General features: G+C 38.0%; 1 protein-coding gene across 2 annotated transcripts in view; it reads left to right on the top strand.

Annotated features, from left to right (window-relative positions):
* Positions 1-23091, top strand: part of PKIA (protein kinase (cAMP-dependent, catalytic) inhibitor alpha) — a 42609-nt gene extending 19518 nt beyond the window's left edge. The window contains exons 1-3 of one of the 2 annotated variants that reach the window (XM_009272389.1): positions 5501-5521; positions 16324-16501; positions 21344-23091. In XM_009272389.1, the coding sequence (XP_009270664.1) occupies positions 16351-16501; positions 21344-21423 (231 nt within the window). In that variant the 5' untranslated portion in view covers positions 5501-5521; positions 16324-16350 and the 3' untranslated portion in view covers positions 21424-23091. Of the gene's footprint in view, positions 1-5500; positions 5522-16323; positions 16502-21343 lie in introns of those variants that run through there. The other variant, XM_019470229.1, reaches the window with a different exon arrangement.
* Positions 23092-24852: the final 1761 nt, after the last annotated feature.

The raw sequence follows: 24852 nt of genomic DNA, 5'->3' as shown, positions 1-24852 counted from the left end.
TAATCCCTGTAGGGGGGTGAGCAAGAAGAGTGGCAAAATACAATGGGGGAAAAAATTGCTTGATTCTGAAAGTCGTACTTAAAGACATTTCTGACAGAGGGTTAAAGAACAAATTGCTTAGGGAGAGGAGGAGCATTTTGGAAAGAAAGATTTAAAATAGAAAGACACTGAGGGCTGAGCAGGGTACAGTTAAGATCTTTCTCATCTGAATGTTATTTCACTCAGACCGTGCTGAAAAGCTTTTCTGAATTGAAGATACATCTTTCCATTTTTAGCTCAGCTCTGATTTCATTGGAGTCTATGATGAAAACAGATATGGAATATTATCTGTTATGCAAACATGAGTACTATTTGTTTGAAAATAATGGTGCTGTTTCTGTTGGATCATAAGGAGCCTGTAGGTATGAGGTCTGTAGTAGCAATGGAAAATTTTGTTCAAGGGAAGGGTAGAAAAGATCATTTTTGGTGGTCGGGACAGCAAATTTCAATGACATTGCACTAAAAGATAAAATTTACTTACCGAAAGGTTGCCTATGAAGCACATGTTCAATGAAGCTTTTAATCCAGTGTAAATAATCATGTTGGAAAATGTGGGCATTAATTGCCTAGTTGTAGAAAGAAAAATGTCTTTGTCTCTTCCCCCCCACCCCTTTCTTCCTTTAATGTTTTTTATAGTATGGGTGAATTTCTGATTTAGCTGAAATCAGTGTTGTTTTCATCAACTTCAGGTCTTGAAGTTTGCACTGTATCTTCAAATTTCATGGGTGGTGTACTACATTTCAACACTACATTAAGTCAAATTTTCAGAAGTAATAAGAGCCTTGGGCTTGCTAGTTTATTTCACTGCTTATCCCAAGATACTTTTTAAAAACGTTGGTTCTTTCTAATTTCTGAAGCATGAGGTCCTTTGCAGTATCTCATGTTGGTCAACTGAAACTGAAAATATGAGTCTCCACATACTGTGTTCATTCACCCAAACTTGGCATGTTACTGCATATGGGCAAGTGTCTTCTTTTTACCGGTTGTTCTTGTGGAGTATTTACTTTTTAAACAAGCTAATCAATGCTTAGAGTTAACCCACAAGCAAACAGGTCACCTCTTGCAACGTGCTTGCATCCTGGGCACTTCTTGCTCTTCTGAGAGGCATTAATTCAACTGAATAATGTGGTGTGATCTTGAAAAAAAAACTCGTAATTTTGTTTCTGTAGTGAATGCTTTCTTGGAAGTAGCCTATAGGCTTGAAAAGCCAGTATATAATCCTCCTCTACCTTTCTTGGTATAGAAACCTAAAAATGTCAAAGGTAATGTCATGTTTAAGTCACTTAAAATGACAGAGAAAAGATTCCTTGTCCTCTCTCATGTAAAACAAGGGCTTCAGTCTTGGGGAAAACCACATTGCTTCTGGTGTCTATAAAATCATGGCTAAAATGATCATGATCTTTGAGAGCACAGAGATTTTCTTGGTCTGTGATGATAAAGACTGGCAAGTAGAGAATAGTGCCTTATTATCTCTCTCTCATGGTATTAACATACTTGCCACATAGCCTTCACTTGGAAAGGGACTGCCTCATATCAGCTGTGAGATATCAGGGACATGTAATGGATGAGATCATCGCATGCCTGTGATTTCGCAGTCTGAAGTGAAAGAAAGTGACAGAAGGGCAGTCTCAGCAATGAGTGAAGTTTAAGGAAGAACATTGGAAAGCATAGTAAGTGCTTCTCATGGCCATTTATATCCACTTAGTATCTTGTGATGAATATGAATTGCATTGGTGAGTATACTGGGTGTTGGTGTCCAGGTGTTGGCAGTGAGGTGGCTGCAGGGGTGGCCTCTGTGAGGAGAGGCCAGGGCTGCCCCACAATGGACGCAGCTGGTTCCAGTCGACTCCACGGACCCACTGCAGGGCACAGCTACTGTGAGGAGAGGCCAGGGCTGCCCCACAACGGACGCAGCTGGTTCCAGTCGACTCCATGGACCCACTGCAGGGCACAGCTGAGCCCAGCAGCTAAGATGGTAATGCCTCTGGGAAAGGGCAATATTTAAGAAAGGGCAAAAAAACCACCACATAGGTAGAGGAGGAGGAAACAAAAAGAGTGAGAAACAGCAGAAGGAACACAAAGGTTGGAGGAAGAGGAGGAGGAGGACGAGGTGGTGCTCCAGGCACCAGGGCAGATTCCCCTGCAGCCTGTGGAGAAGACCACTGTGGAGCAGGTATTTGCCTGCCAGTATGTGCCACACTGAAGCTGCCTGGTATTTCCTGAAAGAACTTCAGCCTGGGGAGAGCCTACGCTGGACCCCGTGGGAAAGACCTATTCTGCAGCAGGGGAAAAGTGTGAGGAGGAAGAAGCAGCGAAGAACTGATATGGACTGACCTGACTGCACCCTCCCATTCCCCATCACCCTGGGCTGCTGGGTAGTGGGGAGGAGGTAGAGCAGTCAGGAACTGAAGGAGTGAAGCTGAACCTGGGAAAAAGAAGGGGGTGGAGGGAAGGTGTTGTTTTAACTTGTCTTTGTTTCTCACTATCCAAACCTAATTTAATTGCAGTAAATTAATTTTCCCCAAGTCAAGTCTGTTTTGCCAGTGCTGGTAATTGGTAACAGATCTCCATGTCTTTATCTCGACTGACTGGCTCTTTCATCTTATTTTCTCCCCCCTTCCTGTTGAGGAGGGGGAGTAAGAGAGCAGCTGGGTGGGCATGTGGCAGCCAGCCAAGGTCAACCCATCACAGGTAGTTCTTTAAAGCTAATTATTTTAGGTACCAGAAGATAATTTTAAAAAATAGACAAACATTTGGAATATGAGGCAGTTCTTGTACAGCTTATAGAAAATCTACTAAGCTCACAGACTGTACTGGTAAGTACGTCTAGATATAAGTAGTTATGCAGATGGAGTGAATATGTAATGGCACCCATCTTGGCAGGTGTATCTATGTATATATACATGGATAGATGAGGTCATTTTCAAAGTTCCCTGACCCTGAATACTCAAACTGTTGTATAGGAAACCTTCCTGGTATCTACTAATTTTCTCTGATATTACGGTCCTTCCCATGTTCATCTAGGTCCAAAGGTGGACAGTTTTAGTTGGGATGGGGTAGAGGCTTACAGGTAGCTGTCAGCATCCCAAGATCTTTGCTGGGAGGAGTAATAGTTATAAAGGAGGTTTCTTTCTCTTCTTTGCCAGGAGTCACTTAATGTTGATTGTTTCTTCCTGCTCAGTCTTAGAGTCCACTTGAGTTTATTTTTATGCACTTTCTTACCACAGTCTGCCTATATGTCTTTTCTCTTCATCGGTTCTCAATTACTTAATTCTTTTGTTCTCTTTATTTCTAAAGTTTAATTTTTACTTGAACAAGGGAATTCTATAGTGACTATAAGAGATGCGTGTGTGTTTTTCTCTTGCTTTAGATTTGGAGCAACATCTTTTATATAGTTATCTTCTTCCTTTTTGAGGTTATACCTGCAGCTTACCTTTTATGGAAAAAATGGTATCCAGAAACTCATATCTGTGGGTGATTCTTATTCTTGAAAGGATTTTTCCTCTTTGCCAGGGTTTCAGAATTGGAAGTCTTATGCATATGTGGGCAGAATATTTCCTTCTTACTGTAAGCAGACAGTTGGTACTTCCTTTCATTATCCATAATACACCAGCAGGTAGATAAAATGAGGGATTCTGTGCTTTGCATGGCCTCTGAAGGGTCAGGTAAGCTATTTGGGTCAAGTATGGAAGCACTCATGTGGTCTGACAACATGAATTCCTCTCAGGAACTTTGTACAGTAGTAAGGGTTTCTGTAAGTTCTTCTGTTTCTGCTCATACCTGTGTGTTTATGCTCATATCCAGAAAACACAGCTTGCACTTTATTACATTTTGTTGGGTTTATGCATGTAGGAAGAAATGCATGTTCAGATTCTTCTTAGGCTCTTTTAACATTTCTGAGTACTCGGCAACTGCTCTGAAAGGGAGAGTTGTGAGCTAGAATTAAGAGCTTGAGCTGCAGAAAATATGTGTTAGTTTGGTTGGATAACTTTTCTTGGCATGAGTATAAAATGTCTACTGTATGCTTTTTTAATAGGCCATCTCTTAAAGTGATTGAGCAATTTGTTACGGTTGGCTGAAATCGAGCTCTGTGAGAGTCAAGAAAATTCTACCTTGTTTATATGCTTCCACCACCCCCTCTTGTAAGTTGCTCACCCTGTTACCTTCCTCCATTTGGCCCTTTCTTCTTTTAGATGAAGAATTGGGACATCAGAGGGATAAGAATTAAGTAACTGAGCTTTAGTTTGGCTTGAAACTGAGGACAAAAGCAATATTTGACGCTCAGATTCAAAGCTGTAACTAGCATTGATTTTAAGTAGCTGTGGTTTGCCGAGCCTGTATCTTCCTCAGTTGCTGTTGGGATCATATTCGTCAGGATACCTGGGTGCGCATCTAGAAATGCATCTTAAATCTGAGTGTCATGGACAGATTGTGTAATGCAGCACAATTGCTAATTAAATATTAGTATATGCAAGCCATTTTTTAGTTTCCATCTGGTACCAGCACATGGAAACTTGTTCAGCATTGTTAAGGACAGCTCTCTAAAGAGCAGATTTTTCAATCCCAAGTGTTCAAAATTATCCTAGGTCACAAAGGGTTGTTCAGGAAGAAGGATTGTTGTTTGTTTTGCTTTTTTTCCTCTTTGCTTAATTAGATTCTTTTTTTAAACATGGACATGCAAAAGAGGTCGGTAAGGTTCCCATCTTCAAACTTATCATGGCAAATGTGAGGGCTTTTTTTTTTTGTCTTTTTAATGTTAGAAATTATTTGACCTGTCTTTTAAATGCCCATAAATACTGCAAAGTGTAAAATGCAAACTGAACATACTAAAGGATTTCCCATTATAAAATATTTCCTTATTAATGCTTTTCTCTCCTCCATCTGATCATGCATCATTTTCAGGTTTCAGACTGTTTGCTTACCATAAAGGAGATCCTTCCAAATGTTGCTGCTCTTCAGGTCTTGACCTCTTTGCTTTCAAAACAGTATTGATACCAGTTTGAGTCTGAGCTGTACTTTTTGTGGTGGTTTTAAAGAAGAAACTTGAAATGCATCGCTCTGGGAGAGTCACACTCACTAAACCTTGCTGAATCATATTCTTGGATAGCTTGGCTACTATGCATGTATGTGGCTACGCATATGGATATGGAAAATTACCCCTTTATACCACATCATGCATTTGTTTTTGAGAAACCCATTCCTGTGCCTACCACAGTCTATTCTTTTCAAGCAAAAGTCATCTTTAAGACTTAGGATTGTGCAAATAATATGAAATTGCTGCTCTTTTCCCCCTCTTCCTTTAAAAGACTGCAGGTGGACTTGCCTCTGCAAGGGCCTTAATTTAAACCTTGTTCCTATTTTTTCTGGGTCTGGGAAATATCCTTCTGCTTTCTACCCCAATTCTGGACTGACACACAGCTATCCATAGACATAACTGCTGCTGAGCACGCTAAGGTGGACAAGGAAAAGAAAAGAATATGAGGTAAAATACTTCCTTTCATTAAAATCTCTTTTGTACTATTAGACCTCCTTCCTTTGATCCCTCAGCTGGTGCATAGTAAGGCATTTGGCCCTCTAGAATTGATTGATGCTTTAACAAGCGCCCTGTGTTTATCTTGCTCTACGTATTGTTACGGAAATGAATTAACTTAAGATTCCCAAATAAGCCAGTAATAAGAAAACAAAACACATTGGTCCACCCTTGCAGCAGAAGCACTAGAAGGCTGTAACAAGAAAAATGCTGTTTGAGGCTAGAAGGATTGAATGTTTCACAGGACAGTTTCTCAAGGTCTGCTCGAAGGTATCTCAAAAAGCAAATGCAGCCCCAGTTCATGGCATCTGTAATGTGATTTTAAAAATGTGGAACCTTGTCCTAAAGAGTTCTGAAATCAACTTATTTTATAATGAATTGCAACATGGAATATTTGCATATATGTTCCTTCTGTTGAGCTGATTAAATATATAATAGACTTCATATAAAGAGGGTTTGTTTTTTTTTTCTGACTGGTGGCTTAGTCTACATTAAATAGAGAACTCTTTTTCCCTTGAACGAAATAAAGTAAGACAAACAGCAATTAAGGTGGGTTTTTTTTCTCCTTATAAATGTATGGCTCTCATATACCTGGAGAACATGTGGCAAACATATAGCAATATTTGAGATATTTACCTCCCTGTGCTAATGCAGGAGCTATGTCCAGAATTTTGCAAGCAATAGCTGGTTTTTGTCATCGTGGGTAGCTACCAAAACTTCCCAGGTGACCACTGTCTAATATTGTGGTAATAATATCAGTGGTCTATTATAAAGAAACAGTAAAGTATTCCTGCTGGAAACAAGTCTAAAAAAAGCACATTTGAGACGATTATTTCAGGAAGCCCTAAGTAGGCTATGCTGTTGCATAGCAACAGAGCCAGGCAGTCCTTAGACTCTGAAGTAGTCAGTGTACACATGGGAACAGAATGCAAAAATGATGGAAACCTTGAAAAATGTAAGGCTGAGACTAAGAGAAGACCAAAGTGAAACGATATGCAATATAAAATGTGAATTTATCGTGTGAGATATAATAAATTGAACTGCTTTTAAGTTATAAAAACTGAAATGCTGTCAGCCAAATTACGCTTTTTTTTTTGTAGCTTCTAGATAGTAATTAAAAGAAAGGCAGAATGTCTTGTGGCTGGGAAAACTAATTCAAATGTAAAGTAGATGTTAAATGCCTACCACAGGAAAAAAAAAAGCATGGAAAAGTTCATTTATTATTGACAAGCCAAAAAGTTGACCAAATATACCATGAATGAAATACTGATTAATGTATTGTGGCACAAAGAAGTTCAAATACTTGTGTTATTAAAAATCTGCTTGTCTCATGTTCATGGGTCTCCAGGCTAGCCCAGTGGTATTTATCTTTGCAAATACTGAAAAGTATGGTGTCATTGGAGGTATTCTTGGCAAACTCCAAGCTTGCATGTGAAATGTGAGACCTTAGCAGAAGCATATTATACTATAGCAGCTTTGTTTTTGCAAGAGGTAATCTGATTTTATTAAAAGCAAATGTAGGAACCAATATTTAATATTTGGTAACACACAGTTGTGGATGATCTTGCTGTCAAAAAAGGCAAATCCCTTCCTTCCAGTACTGTTTTTGCCACTGCCCAAGAAGAAACAGCAATAAGCTCAAGCTCTTCTGTTCTGGATGCTGCAATACATACTTCCATGATGAGTCATGACTGCATGATTTGAAAAGGTAGTCACATGCAGACAGTTGAGCTATTACACCAGAACCTGCTGAAAAGATATGTGATACAACAAATGTTGCACCTGTCTAGTAGGTTACAATGTCTTAAAGATTTGAGAAAAGTGTCTTGGAGGGGGACAGTTGTTTTTTAAATACTAAGGAAGAGTTTAAGGATAGCTAAACTGTGGAGCATTTAGATATCTTGACTGCTTGATAGCTAGACTACACGTTGCACTGAAACATTGAAGAATCCTAGCAAATAGGTCTGGAAGAAACCTTATGACAATGCTGGTGCATCCTTCTGTCCACACAGGATAATGTATAGCCTAAGTTTTAAATGTTGTCATGATACTGTTATCTAGACATTTTCTTTTTGCTGTTCTAACTGCATGCTTTCCCTTTGAAATGCTTTTGTTACCTACAAACTGCTGTTGTAGATGCTGTAAACATATCAATCAAATTGTCAAAATGCAGAACATCACAAAATGCAAACTTCAGTTAACTTGGGAGTGGAAGCAGTGTAATAGGAAGGATAACTCTATTAAGCCAAATCTCTTGTAGTGAGATAAGAAGAAAGGTCTTCTAAGACAACCTCATGCATTGCAATTTCAGAGGAAAATGGGTATTGTAATGATATGAGTATTGCCTGGAAACAAAGTATGCACCGTAATTGTGTTAGATCTTGCTTCAGCAGTAAGCGGTGGAAATACTCTGTGTTCCAAGGATGGAAAATTAAAATATTTAAGATGGAATCCTCGAGAAGGAGGAAAGTGATACCTGTTTTCTTAATAAATAGGCTCCACAATGTTAAAAGCAGTCTTTTTAGGGACTAGTAAATGCAAAGATGCCATACAAAGAATTAGTATAAAATATTGTTAAGCACCTGACCGGGTTATCTTTCCATTGTAAGATGTCTGAGGCTTAGCCCCCTCCCATAAAATGTCTTTTCAGTGAGCCAAACCCCTCATTCAAATCCAGTGGCCCCGTGTGAAGTCCTTGAGTCAAGGTAGCCCACCAGGTACCTCTTGGTAGAGCAGCTGGAGGGGTCCACCACAGTCGAAGCCATCTTTCTGGTTGTACAGGCTTAACTGGTTTCTCTAACTGAACTCTGAGCTCTCTAAGGCAATTGCTGCTTCCTCCCCATCTGCTTTTTTTCTTCCTGATCTTGTCCTCCAGACAGAGTATCCTGTCTGGATACAGGATATCCTTATCCAGAATATCTCCCCACCTGAAATCTGATTCTTCACGCTGATATTGTGGTTTTGTAGTTCCATCATATTCCCCCAACCCAGCACATGCACAGATAACTCTTGGCAATGCTAGCTAATACCTTCTTCCTAACCATTACCTGTACTGACGTTTTAAAACAATGAAGAGCAAGGCTCACATTAGTTCTTACCCTAGCATAACAAAGCTATGTATGTTATCAGATTGGGCATATATTAATATGGAAGATATGGTCTATGTTTCTTGGCATGTAACTAGCTATAGATCGTGAATCTTCATGTTAGTTTCATGGTTCACTGTTAGGAATTGCAGCAACTATAATAAATTACTTAGGGATGTTTAGCCATTCAAATCTGTAGTTCAGCTGAGTATTTCAGCCCTTATAAATGAATGCAGGTTGCCTTGCACCATGGAGCTGTTTCTTAAAAAACACAGCTGGTTCCCATTTAACTGGAAAAGTACACAAAATGTACTGCATACTGTTTGTGTGCCATTTCTTGTTTGATTTTTGTATGAGAATGAAGTCTTTTTTTGCTTTGACCTCAAAAGCATTAGCACTAGTAAAGTAATATCTAGCAAGATTGTATATCTGCAGGGAAAAAAACAAAGATATTTGAGGGGAATAGGTCTTATGTGCATAAGAATTTTATATATGCTGAATTTAAAAATTCAGTGGACCAGAATCCTTTTAGGTCATCTAGAGTAGGATTAATGTCACCTAACTTTATGCATCTATAATAAAGATCTCTGCTCACCTTCTAGACCTTTTTTTTCTATTCAGTAGGAAGAGATAAACACATTGAAGGTGCTAGTTGCATTCATTCTAAAACAAATGCTTAATGTGGATCTGATGAATCACCTCATATAGGTACCTACCTACGTATGTGTACACAGGCATTTAAAATTAGTCCAATGAATCTCATTCTTAGCCCCTTCCATAGCATTAAGCTTCTGCCAAAAATTGGAAATCTGATAGAAAACCCTTTATCTGAGCGGCTTCCACATTATCACCTTTGTACCACTGATTGTTTAGAAGGCTCAAACTGCAGGTAATTCGCAGAGCTATTTGGCTATCAGACCTTCAGTTAAAAGTTGGCTAAACCTATACTTTTTTTTTTCCAGTTGAAAGTTGTCTATAAGGATTACAGTGGCTCACAGCAGTTTGGCCCAAAACATCTGCAGACTACTGATCATGACTGTTCAGTGTTTTGTTCTTTTTTTCCCCATAAAGCCATATACACGCTGTTGCATGTAGCAGTGAATAGAGGAGATGTGGCTGTTACAAAAATAGTCACTACAGTGCTCATAACAAGTTCTCTAAAGAATAGACATCAGAGACTCAGCTGTGTTTTCTAATGAGAAGTGTGTTGATCAATACCTTTAAAGCACTGGCTGTGCAGGCTGGCACTCGTTGACGGAAGTGTCTGAGAGAAGAAACTTGCTTATAGCATGAATCCTGAATTAAGGGCAAGGTTAGGAAGGTACGGAGATGCTTCATGAGGAAAGCCCACGCAACTTCCCCCCCTCCACTAAACATCCTGATGCTAAGCAGACATCTACTCTACATTTCTACAGAAAGTCTTTCTTTTTTGTGCAAAGCATTTCCAAGCTGCCAGTCTGTTGTGAATCCTCAATACACCGGGCTTTTACAGTAATCCAGCAGTTGAGGAAGAGCTCCTCTTTCCTGTTGAGGGGTGTATTTTGTGTCTTCATGCTCTTCCATGGGCTTGCCTCTCGTGTCATCTCTCTGTTCCAAAAGGAGTGCTGCTGGATTGCCATATAGAGGCCCCAGTGGACAGGCTTTCCCCAAAGGCTGAAACCATTCCTTTTGAACAAAACATTGTATTTGTTCAGTATTGTGTTAATCCCGTTCCTTGGTTCGCAGCACCACACCGTTCTAAAAAAAATAAACTGTGATGCTGCATACCTGGCCTCATCCTCCCAGAACCCTGTAACATCAGCCTTCCCACAGCTCAGATGGGTGTCGGAATGCTCAGCAGGGCTGCCAGGTGTGTGTCACATGAGGAGCTTGACAGCTCCCATCTTGAGGCCCTTATCCATCTTTATGGTTATGAGGTGCTATAGCAATGGATTTAGTTGTTCATAGAGAGTATCAGAGCATCGTCAAAAGTGATGCTTTAACTCCTTCCTTCCCTTCAGAAGCCAAGAAGTCCATTCACCTGCAAGTAAAAAAGTCATGCAGCAATAGATGCCTCTTTCCTCAAACACGTTCTGTTTACCATTCAGTATTCTCTTTAGGTTGAGCAGTGACTAGTGATGATAGCTCACCCTATTCCATTCCCTAACATAGAATCCCCATGTGGATACTTAAATGTTGTGATTTGTTTCCTGCATAGGGTGTTAATTTCAAAATATCAAAACATTTATTGTTATTTATAATTACTTCCAATAACCTCAATAGTTGTCTGTGGGAATGACAACTTCTGTACTGTATCTTTCCAAGGAACCAAGGTCTCTGTAGATTGCTTCATTGATTAAGTTTGCTTTTTTATATTTGCTGCTGTTATTTCACTGCCCATTTTTATGGAATAGTAGAAGATAAAACTGAATTTGTGAACTGAAATTAAGTAGTAGATGAGAGACCAAATCCTTATGGTCATGGGCATAATGAAATTTGCCTGAGCAAGGACATAGTAAGAATTTAACTATTTGGCTTTTAGTTCTGTAGATCTCTTTAGGTAAAATACAACTTAAATAACGCAGAAGAAAAACCTATTAACTGTGTTAGTGAATAATAATACAACTTAGATAACGCAGAAGAAAAACCTATTAACTGTGTTAGTGAAAAATCTCTTTGTATAGGTTATAAGCTGAAGGATATCCAACTTCACAGTGCTTTTTTTAATGCAGATTTAAAACAGCTTCTTAATTTTTTTTCTGGTTAAAAAATACCTCAGGTGGTCATTTTCTTTGTTCTGTTTCATTGTTTAACCAGTTGAAGTGCCCACTGATTTCCATTAAGATCTTATTAGTACTAGGAGTACTTCATATACTATGTTCACGGTAAAAATATGTTAACTGTCAGAAAGGTAAGTCACCTGTTCTACATTACTATTTTATAGAGGTGGTCACTTCAGAAACATCAGACAGACAAAACTACATAAGGGATTTTCAAAGTGCAGATTAAAATACTGTCACTAGCTGGTATGGACATTTGTATTTCTTTTAATTGGCTTTCAAGAGTTAATACTATTTTCTTGCTCATTTGTGTCTGTCCAAAAGCAATACTGTTGTATAGCACAACAGATACAATTTCTTGTGGAAGTACACTTTTGTTAAATTGTTGCTCTGTTTCTGCTTTCAACATAGCAGACCATGCAGGAGATAGCTCTATTCTACAGCAACCTGTACCTAGATTCCTATCTCCTCACTGGAAAGAGCCCTGTCTCTAAGCTAAGGCTAGATTTGGAACCAAAATTTATTTTAAAAGCATAATTATACACCTTCTCTAAAGCAGACGTGCTATTAAATGACAAGTTCTTGCTCTTTTTTTTTTTTTTTGTTCCCTTATGAAAGCTGAATATAGATAATTATATTTAAATAATGTGCTGATCGTGATACAACATTTAGCAGCCAAAGCCTGGGAGAGTTTTATGTGAAAATCCCTTATTCAATGCCATCATTAAGCATATATGGAGAAAGAGGGGGAGTAAATGTTGAAGAATTGTACCTCTTAGTCTTACACTGCAGGTTTGCCAAGAAAATGGCAGCTCTCCTGTGCTAGCCAGTAACATATGCCAAATCCCATAGACAAGCCATGTGTCAAGTGCCGCTTCTTATTCTGTCTTCCTTTTAAAATAATAATAAATACCAATTAGTGAAGGTACTTTAAATGTGTCTGGGCTTCTATTAGGTAGCTAGTCCCTTAAACAGGCTAAATTCAACAACCCTCAGTACTTCTAGCCCATAAACTGTGTAGACACTGATTTTTAATGCATGCTGGTATGCCACATAATTTCTGTACTTTCACTTCCAAACTCTTGAGAACAATGGCACTGTGTAACACCTTGTTTCACTGAATGGTTATGGAATGCAGTCAAATTGGGATTTCATTTGTAAAGCCATCGCTAACTTTTTAGGGGTTTTTTAAGAGTTCTTTCAATAAAACCGAAGTACGTAGAAGAAAGGAAACAGTTGTAGAAATTTGACAGTTAGCTTCAGAAACTTGGGGGATAAGATTTGTTATATATAGCATGGAAATGGAAAATTTAACACAGAAATTGGATTGTGGAGATGAAGGAGTATTCAGGGAACTTTCTGAAAACACAAATACTGATTCTTTCTGTACCTATTAAATTATACTGTTCTTGTCATCCTTCTTTTCTCCTCCTGCATTCTCTGGATACTAATTCTACTCCTTATGATGCTTACCTGTACAACTTCTTCATTTGCATAGGATATAGAAGTAGGCCTTTTGCAAGTGTAGCAGTATATGTTATCCAGAATATTCATTAATAATACAGAGATGTCTTGTTACACTGGCTAAAATCCAAGATAGCAACTATTCCTATCTACCTTCCTCATCCTCCACAATTCTTTAAGTGCTTTCAACTAATTTTCAGCACAACTTTCTTTTGGAGGAGGGAGTTGGGAGGGGGAAGAGACAGAAGTCTAAGATACCCACATTTCTAGAAGTTTTATGAAACCAGGAAGCTGAGGAAAGGAAAGATGCCATATGAAAATCCCCAGGGCTGTACTGCAAATTGTAACGCATTATCAGGCAAAGTGACTCTACACAGGGGGAAAGACAAAGCACAGCTGGGGGAGACGTCAGGTGGGATAGTATCTTATCAGTTACCAAGGAATCCAACCCTGTGACAGCAGGTTTCATTAGTCTTTATGCTCACAGAACTGCTTTCTTTAGTTTGCTGGTTCAGTTGGCAGAAGCAGTGAGGTTTGCAGCCTTCATGTTTCAGTTCAAGACCATGTAGCATTGTTTTTGCAACTTAAAAAAGAAAAAAAAAATTAATTACTAGAACTAGTGGGACTGTGACCACGATCTTTAACACAGGAATATCTGTTAATGCAATTAGTTAGGAAATTCAAATTGTGTTTCACAGAATTATTAGCAAATTCCACTCCTTCCACAGAGACTGAAGGGAAAAAAAGGTTTTTTGGAGTGAATGGTAATTCCTTAATGACTGGTTCAGTGAATAATTACAGACTGCTGGGCATTGAGCCATTCATTGGAAGGGGACCTCTCCGGTGACGTCAGTGCTGAGTTCCATATTTATGCAGTAATGTCTCAAGATAATGCCAATACAAAACAGAATGGTGTTTGACATTTAGGAGAAGACGCAGACAGGAAAACTTGGAAGTGTTAATAATGTATGTTTGGTAACATTCTTTTTTGATCAGAATGTTGTTAGTAATGCCATATTGAGCCTATAGAAAATGAACCTTTAAAATAAAGTTCTCCACAAGCACATTTTCCTATGGCTTTATAGCTTGTTTCATAGCTAAAATTAAATAACCTTGAGATTTCCCCCGGTGCTCTCCGTGTTTTATGGAATGTTTCAAGAAGAATATAATCTTACAGAAGAGTATTCTGTGGAGTGCAGTTTGTACAGTCCGGGGAATTGCTCGTGGAGTACAACACTGTTCATTTTGCCAGCCTTACAGCCCTATAGCTTTGTTCCACCTCGGTCATAATCTTCTCTGCTTATTCTGTTCCTGATGCATTGATATGCAGCTTCCAAAGTAGCAAAAGAATGTTCTTCTCTGTGGTGTTTTTTCTGTGCTAAAATAAATAAATGTCTTGGCAGGAGTGATAGCTATAATGACTTTGGACTGGTGCTACACCAGTGACAAACTCCAAGCCTGTACATTGATTACTTTCAGGTTTTGCACTTCATTTTCTACAGGCCAGTTGCAATAACAGGCATGAACAAATATAACTCATGTAAGTTGCACTTAAAATCTTTTATCTTCTGATCTTGCTGGGATGATATTCTTCAGTGAACAGGTCAGATAAGTCTGAAAACTTGTGCTGTTTTCTTACCTTATCACAACTGTCCTCACTGTTTCCCTTCACCCTTGCAAGTTATATGCTTCGTTACTACATGGTTTATATATTTGGCATTGAGATGTCTGCACCTTGGGCAAAGACCAAATGGTAGACTTCTCATTTGCTTCAGTATTCTTACAGTGTTTCAAGAAGAGGGCACTTCATGGGAAGAAATGCACGTGCTGTCATGCTCATGAAAGCCTTTGTTAATTGAGAGGCACTACACTATTTTATGTGTGTCAGGCAGGCTTTCAGTCAATGCTGACCTCTTTCCGTTCCCTAGGTGTTTGTTGTTAGGTTTTGTGGGTTGGGGTTTTTTTGGTGTGGTGTTTTTTGTTTGTTTGTTTGTTTTTTTTAAAGCCATTTCCTGTTTCATAGTGGCTATTCATAAGAGTAAAATTATCCTGTCAGCCATTCAGCATTTGGCATGGGACACCAAAGCTTGATAGCAATGAACTTCTTAAGTCAGTCAGTCCTGCAATGATATTCGATATAGCTATATTTAGACTAAATAAAATACGGTATAGAACCCTTTTGTTGGCTTCTCAGACACATCATATGTACACCCTTATACAGCTGACTGAAGCTGGGGAGGTGAGGACTAGAAGATGAAGAATGGACAGGATTTGTGAAGTTATTCAGAGTTGAGGGTGGGGAAGGGTTGGCTGTTGTCTTTTATGTATCTTTTTAAAATAAAATTGTTTATAAAAAATGAGGTTTTTCTTTTTATTTAAAGAGAGAGAACTGAATCTTTTGCTGCTGTTAGTGTGTGTGATGACTTCAGGGGCTTCTTCAGTGTTCAGCAACTGCAGTAGGAACTGATTAAAAAGATTTGTACGCTATGCAAATGTGACATTTCAGCTACTTTAGTAATAATAGCTAAAGCTTCTTACTGTATGCAACTGTGCAACGTTGCCCTTATGCCCCCGCCCCCGGTCTCTGGTTACAATTCTATAAATTAAGAAAAAGAAAAAAAAATCCTAACAGGTTAGATCTATAGCAGATAGAGCAGAGTTTCCCTGTGTCTTTGGCAGATCTTACATTAATGCACATCATCACATTATTCCAGAATAACATGAGAAATAATTATTTTCTAATGAAAAGAAGTTCTGAGTTTATATCTGGCTTACAGAGCATTGCTTTCTAACCTCTGTGTTATAGTTTAGCTATTCTGCTTGCTCTGTTAGCATGTCTCCACTCGTTTCAGTGACTTTATGGTAATGCATTCACTCTGGTACAACTATCACACCAAAATAAATTAGTTAAGTCTGAAGAAGTCTATATACAATGCCAAGACTAATCATACTAACAGAAAGGAAAATACACAAAGCAGCTGTGCCTTTGTATGAGCATGGTGTTCTCCATGCAAAAGCATTATCAGTTTGCACTTTCTTATTCCTTACACTCTGCATTTCGTGCAGAAAAGAACTTTCTTCCACCCCCTATCTACCTCCTACTTCGCAGCTAATATTAAAAGCCAGAGACAGCTCTATAAAGAAATTATGTTGCTGAGGTCATTGCTTTTATAAAGTATTCACTAGCACTTTATGAAGTATGAAAAATGAAGTTGTTTAAAATGCTGTTGAATACAGATTGCATAAAATCCACACACCTTTATTGCTTTTTACTCTGTTTCTTCTCTAATTTCTCCAAATTTTGAGATTGAGGCATCTTCTTTTGCTGCTTACTGCATAGCCGATCTACTCCACAATGAGAATCCTCTAGTTCTTCTATTCCCGTTCCATAACATCATCTGTTTTTCCGGTGTTGTAAGTATTGTTCTTTTTTTCTCCCATCCAGGTACTGCTATGTGGATATTTGTTAGCAATGACTGATGTGGAATCTACATATGCAGACTTTATTGCTTCAGGAAGAACAGGTAGAAGAAATGCGTTACATGACATACTTGTGTCCTCTCCGGGTGGGAACTCTAGTGAACTAGCCTTAAAGTTATCAGAGCTTGATATAAACAAAGCAGGTGAGTACGTTTTGATCTTTTATTATATTTATTTAAAACTAAAATGAAAAGAGTAGTACACAAAATATGGTTTATGCGCATGCATTATTCCCTTGTCCCTCAGCAACAAAAATATTTTTTTTCTGATAATGGAAGATCAGCAGGGGTTGCCTGCAATAAGAAGCCCAGATTTCATAAATGGGAAGGGTGGTTATTTGCAAGTACAGCATATTACTGAAAAAAGAAAAGTCATTCTGCAGTGAGTGCCTAGTGGCAGAGTCTATGTCAGAATAAATTTTATGGAAAATCGAGGATAAGGAAGAAAATAAGGAAGTCTTTATTATGAAGAGTTGGGTTTTAATATCCTTTAATGGAAGCTCTTTGGTTTGAAGCCTGTAGGAGAAGCCATGTGTCTGCTTGAAAGGTTATTGTGGAGATTAATTTTATTTTTCAGCTGCCAGAGGACAGAGCAATAGCAATGCATTGTTGTTTGTTATACTTAGATCTTTGTTTCTGGGTAAATTGTCTCTTTCCACTTTCTGCTGATACTTTGTCCTTCTTTTAAGGTGATTAGCACTAATGCAATCCTAAATCTTACTTCACCTTTAATATTACCAAAATTTTTAGCTGGTTGTGCACCTTCAGTTGAGAGGAAGGAGGGACAATGTACGGTGAAGGGCCTTACCTTAAATAAAAATAGTAATATGGCTGTGTAATTATTTTCATGTTACACGGGTGGGGGTTGATGAATGGATCTTACAGATATTTGAAAGCCCTTTTCAGATCCTAGGAAAGAGGTCTTATGCTTATTTTAGTAACAGCAGAAGAAAACAAATGCAGCAAAGAAGAAACTGTTGATAAGCAGCTGCCCTGTTTGTGCGCGTATTTTTCTCAGAGACAACGGCAAGAGTTCTGAGAGGCAATCTCATCACTGGACAATCAGATGTGGGCAGTGTGATGTTTGGGTGGTTGTAGTGCTGTTTGGAGGGGAAGGATTCTTTTTTTGGCTTTCGGTTGCCAGTTTGGGACCTTATAGCTTCTAGATGCATGCAATTCTAGCTGGGCAGGGCCTTTAATTTTTTTTTCTATTTAAAAAGAAAAGCTTTATTAGTATGTGTGTAGGTGTGTGTGTTTATTTTAATGTGGGGATACGTGTAAGATGTTGGAAAAATATAAAGTAGGTGGCATTTGAAATGCATAATGCCAACCTTCATTCTTGCTTTAATTTTCTTCAGTCTCAAATTTACACTTACCAAAATTGTCTTTGATCTTGTCCATTTAGAAGATATAAACAATCCCTATTTTTAAGTTAAGCTGTTGAAGTGATTGTAAGCCAGAACTGTGTTCTGTTGTGAGCTATAAAAAGAATGTGACTTTGTGCCTGTAATATATGTTCGTATGCATTTTGTACGTGCGGTTAGCTCTGTACTGATAAGAATAGTTTAAATAACTGTTAGCCTAATTTTTAATACATAATTCAGGAGTCTTATTTAGTTTTTCTTGGAGACCTCTTTTGCAGCTTGGGTAACTTAGTCATTGCAGAAAAGTGTACAGAGTTGCTCATAAAATTACCTTAGGTAGTAGATACACAAAAATGCCTGCATACTTCTTCAGGAGGTTATGCAGTTTGAATTAGATACAATGAAAATATATTTAAATTTTGTATTATTAGTACACCTAGGTGCTGGATAAAAGCCTCCAAACCACAAATACTGGAAAATGCATTGTATCATCATTCATATGAGTATTAGTGTATTATCCTGTCGTGTCTTTCCAAGCCAAAGAGAGGCTAAAAAATATTTTGCATCCCAAATTCCAGTTCAGAATATACTAGTGCTTGCGGGATGCATATATGCATCACACCTGACAGGATTAAGAGGAAAACACGTTTGGGGGTTGTATCTTATTTCTTTCAAGGTGCACGTCAAACAATTTATGCTAAGTACTACCTAATTATACAAATATAGACATCAAGTTTTGATTCTTTTTTTTTTCTTTTTCTTTTATTCTTACTACAGCTATATGCATTTTCTTGCAAAAGTGCAAGTACATTTGCTTTCAGCTGCATGGAGTAATGGCAGAGTAGGATAATGCAGATTAAAAAAAAGAGGTTATTATAAAACAAATGTAAACTAAGCTACCCAAGCATATTTAGTACGTTCGCTTTGAAAAGCTTGCAGATACATTTCCTGTAAAGAACAGGAAAAGCTTTGAACAGCACTAGGCAGTGAGGCCTTGTTCAAAGACCACATATTTTCTGTCATGCACTATTTCATACCTGAAGTGAGTGCTGGTTAATCCCCTCATTGATGAGCAAACGACAGATGATCAAGAGTTTACTGCATAATTACGTATAATACATATAATTACTGTATAATACTCTCCCTTCAAAACAACTACTCCAGTGTTCTTTGTCCATAATAAGCTAACAACCTGCTAATATCTATGGAATGGATATATTCACCAAACTTCAAAATATAGGTTCCAAGTACTCTGTGGCAACACATTTTATCTGAATTTAGTAAAAGCAACACTGTGTACATCTGATAAGTAGAAAACTGCAACAGAAATCATAAGACAGAAGGCAAAAGGAAGATTTTAATAGGGAAATCAGCAGGTAGCTCACCTGCTCAACTCTCTCTCAAGGTAACCAATGCAATTCCAAGAAACTTTACATTCAGTTCATCTTACAGGTGATTGTAGCTAAATACAGTTGTAAGGAAAAAGTCTGCAAGTCTAATCTCTAAAACAAACTGCTGGTTTTCTAGGCGTCTGCAGATACGCCACAGAACACAGATTCAGTGCAGAAGTGGAAAGGAGACTTCCTTGTAAAAGTTGTAATGGTCCAACCATCTACAAAAAAATGGGGAGAGGCATTAAAGTCATACAGAACGGGAATGGCTTATAGCCATCATGTTTTTAAGGAAGAATAGTTCAAGAGCATGCTTAGGCAATTTTGGGATTCTCAGAACCTAGAAGCAAAATTATTTCCATAAACATATTTTAAGGCCTTTGGTAGGAGAGCTCTACCAGCAGAAAGACAAAGTCTGTAGTACCAAGATAGTGTACTATAGATTAAATGGATTTAGACTAGTGAGTTTTTTCAGTGAGTTGAGAAAATCTTTTAAGAAGTGGTGTATTAGAACCTTAGTGCTCCTCCTCTGAATCTTTGTGCACTATTTTTAAAATTGAGGTAGTGAAATGTTTGGGCTTCGTGTCCAGGATCATTTTTCTTTTAAACACAAATACCTTGCAAGGTTTTTTCTCTCTTCAGTTTTTTTTTTTTGGGGGGGGTTGTCCTTCTTTTCTTTTTTTTAAATAAGAATTCTTTCAGGAAAGCTTGACTTGCCTAGATAGTATGAAGGCTATTAAAGACTTCCTAGTAGTCAGAATAAATGGAGTAAAGAGCAGGCAAAAAAGGAATAAAAAAATCAGATTCCACTCGTCTGGACTTTTGCAGTATGAGAACAAATGTAGGAAGCTTTGTAGAAAGTGTTTGGACAATTTGGGCAAAAGGGATTTCTGTCCAATATGAAATAATTGCATGTAGATCCATCCTGATGGAATCCTTTCTGATGTGGGAGATAAAACTGAGAAATAAAGAGCTTTCTGAGAAAGTACCTTGCAAAACAAATCTTTATTTATTACTCAACCCATAATGAACAGAACAAACCTCACTGTTTAATAGGCTAATCAACCTTCCATACAACTTTTCATCAGGTTGAATTTGATAATTACCAATACCCTCTGAGGCATTTTGCTTCCTAAATACTCAGTGCATGCACAAAACACAGCTATCACGTCTGAGCTTTTTGCAATGTTCTTTGCAGTGCAAAGAACTTTTTTTTTCCATTAGCAATGTGCCATTTCTTATATATATAAAAAGAGAAGGTGTTTATGGTGCTTATTTCTATAAACAGAAATAAAGCTGCAGATATACAGTGTGATTTGAAATGGGGCAACAATAAATATCTGTACTGAGAGCCCTGCTTTTATTCTGAAGATCTATAGATTAAAGTTAAGAGGCACTACTGCCTCTACAACTTAGTCCATGGAATTTTCTCCTCAACTACTGTATCAAGCCAGTTCAATACAAATTATTCAGAATCCTTGCAAGATACAAGAGACAACTTATGTCTTAACATTATTCCTTACTATGTACCTATAGCTAATTAGCCCAGTGTTCAGGGACTTCTGTCTTAATTGCACTTAGCTTCCAGCTGTCTGAACCTGTTAGGTCTTAAATCGTTAGGTGAAATACAATACTTTGCATATAGGTACTAATAGACCATTGTCAATGCACTACTTAGCCTTCTTTAGACAGGCTTTATGAGTTGTCTGCTCCCCGTGCCACTGTAAGATGTTTTCTATTCCTCAGACCGTTCTGTGGTTTGCAGTGAGACAGCTGGACTGAACGCCGTGGGGCGTGGTACTGAAAATGGACACACAGAAGGAACACAGCTTTCACAAACTATTGCTTTTATTGAAATTGCCTCTTTTTATAGTAAACTCTGCTCAGACTTGGTGTAATGAGGTGTTTTTTTCTTATATTGTCATAGTATCATAGTGAATAAATTGTCAAAAATACCCTACTATTTTTGTAAAATTCTTTCATTTCTAGCTACTTTAGGTCTGTACTTAAAACGATAGTGGTGGTTGCAGCTAGGAATTTGTTTTCGAAGGTGTCTCTTGAGACGCAAAGTATGGCTACCTTAGTAGTAAAAGGTTTCCTATTTAATGCAAGATTTCAGTTTCAATTTTTTTTTACTTTGTTTTTGAGACTGGTGGATGAACAGTTGGGGTTCTGTGAGCAAGACCTCTTTGTTTTAGGGTGGATCACTCATCCTTTTATTTATGTTATAGAAGGAGAAGGAGATGCACAACGAAATCCAAGTGAGCAAACTGGGGAGGCCCAAGGGGAGGCAGCAAAGCAAGAAAGCTGACATCCAACTTTGACCGACTGGAGCAGCTGCTGGATGTTTTCAGACTACAAGAGCATGCCGGAACAAATTTGTTTCCATGAGCAAGCTGGTGGAAAAGAAAGTGCATGTGTCTTCACTGCTGGAACCCACTCAACACAATGCTAAAAATGGGGGTACAAGCTGTGGCAGAAGACAGAATTTTCTCTACCTCTGTCATTAGCAATGGTTGAACATGTATTGATTTTTTGGGATAGTGTCATCAGATGGATCCCTTCATAATGACTACTTGATGGGAACACTTTTAGAAAGTAGAACAGGTAAATCTTGTAGCAAATGGCCTTTGAAACATCAGAGGATCTAATTCTGTATCTTAAGAAAAGGCTTGTGTGATCCTCAGAGTTTAAAATTCTCTGGCCAAAGTGTTCACCCATTAAAAGAACTGTAAAGAAAGCACTGTTTTTAGAACTTTGCATCTGTTTTACAGCTCTGTTATTTACAATGGTTTTTGTATTGTATGACTTAGATGCTCCACACTGCCCCTTCTCAACTGCTTATGAAGAATATTTCTGTTACTGTGAATTTTTCTACCACGCGTTTTGAAAGGGCTGTTTTTTTGCATAATGTGGTGTGCACATGATAGATTTAAAACGTCAACCGCTAAATTGATTATGCCTAAACCTAAATGACTCAGCAACACTCTAATTTGTTACTAGATGAGCCTTCAAAACGATTTGTTAATGTGAATACTTCAGCGTGTTTTGTGTCCTTGGTACAGTTTTGCCACTTGCCTGTAGTTAGTTGCATATCAGAGACTCAAATTGAATCTTTTATGTTATTCTTCCCCGTTTTTCTAATTTTACTCCCAATTTCTTAATTTTTCTCTGAGATATTTTTTTAAAATGTTAGTCCAAGTATTTTATTGTTATGGTAGTTTTAAAAATACATTTATAACCTTATATGGGTTAAAATTCAAACAAATTCCGTGGTGCTAGAGATTTTCCTGGTTCACATTGTTAAAGATGGGCCTTTGTTTACACACAGGAGAATAACTGGCATAGGTTACTGCCAATTATGTATTCTGGAATGAGTTTTAGATTGCAGGATAGTCCAACTAGTGGATCATGGGCTGGATCCAGCCAGGGAGACTATTTTTTCTATTCCTTACCTTTGCCTCAGTTGATCAGGCCGTTGAGTTTGCGCAGCCGGTAGCCTGTTACTGATGCACCAGGTACAGCCAAGTGCTAGAAGCTGCTACAGCAGCCTTTTAGCTAGGATGTGGAGAGGGAAGTGAGAGACTTGGCATCTAGCACCCAAAAGACTGTATTTTTCCCATTTCAGCTATTCCAAAATGACAGTCCAAACTGGACCTTCATTGAAATACCAGGATAGCTTGTCCATCCAGAGGATTACTTAAAATATCTACAAATGAATAACCTATTCCGCAGTAGCTATGCTGATTGATTTCCTTTGATTGCCTCCCCCCCCATCCCGCCCCAATAGACAAGGCCATACATGAGGTTGAATACTGCAAAATGGGGCAGCCACACCTCTGTGTGACTAAGGTGAGTAAAGAGAGTGACTGACTAGTAAACCATGGCAATCACATAAGCACCAATCACAAAGTCAGCAGATTTGTTTTCTTTTATTAACAGGAGGTGATGTCATTTTCTTTATATATAGTATATATATTGTGTGATTGCTTCCTGAATATTTTAATCATCAGTTAACAAAACATCTTTGTGGCCACAGCTGTTTGTTTCTACCATATGTATCATAGTACTTGTCACCTGAAATTCTTTTGTGAGATGTGTGGAGAAAAGAAAAACACTTCTGATCAGTATTATGAGCTCATTTATTAGTGTTAATAAAAAACAAGCCAGCAGTATGCTTGTGGCTCATTAGTGTAATATTAACTCTCACCTTTTATGGTTTGGAAGCTGAATGCCTCGCTGTCTTACTAGCTGTCAAATGCCCTATCTTCGTGGTAACAGAAGTAGTCCATTTGCTTTGAAAATACTGTTACCCCTAAACTAATTATTTATTCATTTGTTTCACTTGGTGTTCCTTTCAAAGTTTAACACGTTATTATTGATTTTTTTTTTTTTAATAATTATTTCCTCCCCCCTTGCTCTTGCATCAGGTCTTCAAGCTGAACTGGTTGCTCCTTTGTCATGGACAAGTTACTGTCAATCTAGCACAAACACCAGAAGGAAATAAGATTCTGGGGCTTTTTATAGTGTTACTTTATTGATGAACCATGAAACACCATCAATAAAATGTCATGGAAAAAGGTAATAGTGGAATAAGTAATTACAGTACATTAAAGTGTTGGTTTTCCTTATTTTCCTTCAGTGCTTTTCTTTATTTCAGTACACTTTCCTCTTCTTAATTATTTTGTGTTGTGAAATAAAATTCATTTCAGCCTTTCCTCTCTATTTTGTACCTGTTTCTTCTATTTCTCCTCGTTTTCTTTTGTCTTTAAAACAATTATGGAGGCCTTTGGTTTTTGAAACATATCTCTCTGTGATGGAAAATAGCGCTGTTAATTTTAGTAGAGTAAAAGGCTGTTTATGTTCCTCATCCCCCAAAAGTGTATGGGTGTTTGGTTTTCACTTGAACTCTGCTCACTCTATTTGGGGTGTTTGGGAGGCCTCACTTTATGTAAACGTGTGGTTAGTCTGTGCCAAATGGTTGAGTCCCCATCCCTGGAGGTATTTAAAAGACGTGTAGATGAGGCGCTTAGGGACATGGTTTAGTGGGCATGGTGGTGTTGGGTCGACGGTTGGACTCGATGATCTTAGAGGTCTTTTCCAACCTTAATGATTCTATGATTCTATGAAATCACAGCACTGTATCTTGAGTACTATTATTACCCAAGCAATTATAAAAGAGCTAGCTCAAGTATAGTCACACCTTTATTTCTGTGTAATTGCATCATATAACAGGGACACCGATGGCAGAATCGGACTTTGACTGGGTTATTTTCCTCTTTGCTAGTTTCTTTTTCAGTAAGCCTGCCACTCTAGCTTCTGTTCGAGTATCTTCTTTATATTTTATTGTTCTCATGATAGGTAAAATGTTTAAATGTTTGTTTAATCCAGGATTATCTTAGAAAAATCACTCCAAAAGCTATATAAACTCAACAAAGTTAGGTATGGACTATCAGCTTAATAGAATGCTCCTTAAAGGTTTGGTTTTGGTGGGGTTTTTTGTTTGTTTTACTGTCTCTTTAGCTGTACATTTTTCAGTGCTTCCTTCACCCTGCCAGCCCCATCACTTAAAAAAATAGTCTCTGTACTCATGTTCCTGTTCCCCATAATAAAGTCTACGACTATGTTTGCAAGCATTGCACTTGCAGGGTTTAGATTCTCCGTCCACTTGAAACACAAAGAATATAGAACTATAATTGGACAGAGATATTGGCATTTCTTTCTTCTGCTTATTTCCATT

The sequence above is a fragment of the Aptenodytes forsteri genome, unplaced genomic scaffold, assembly GCF_000699145.1.
Source record: "Aptenodytes forsteri isolate BGI_AS27 unplaced genomic scaffold, ASM69914v1 Scaffold206, whole genome shotgun sequence".
NCBI lineage: Eukaryota > Metazoa > Chordata > Aves > Sphenisciformes > Spheniscidae > Aptenodytes > Aptenodytes forsteri.
Note: the sequence above shows the minus strand (reverse complement) of the source record. Positions and strands in the feature narration are given on the sequence as shown.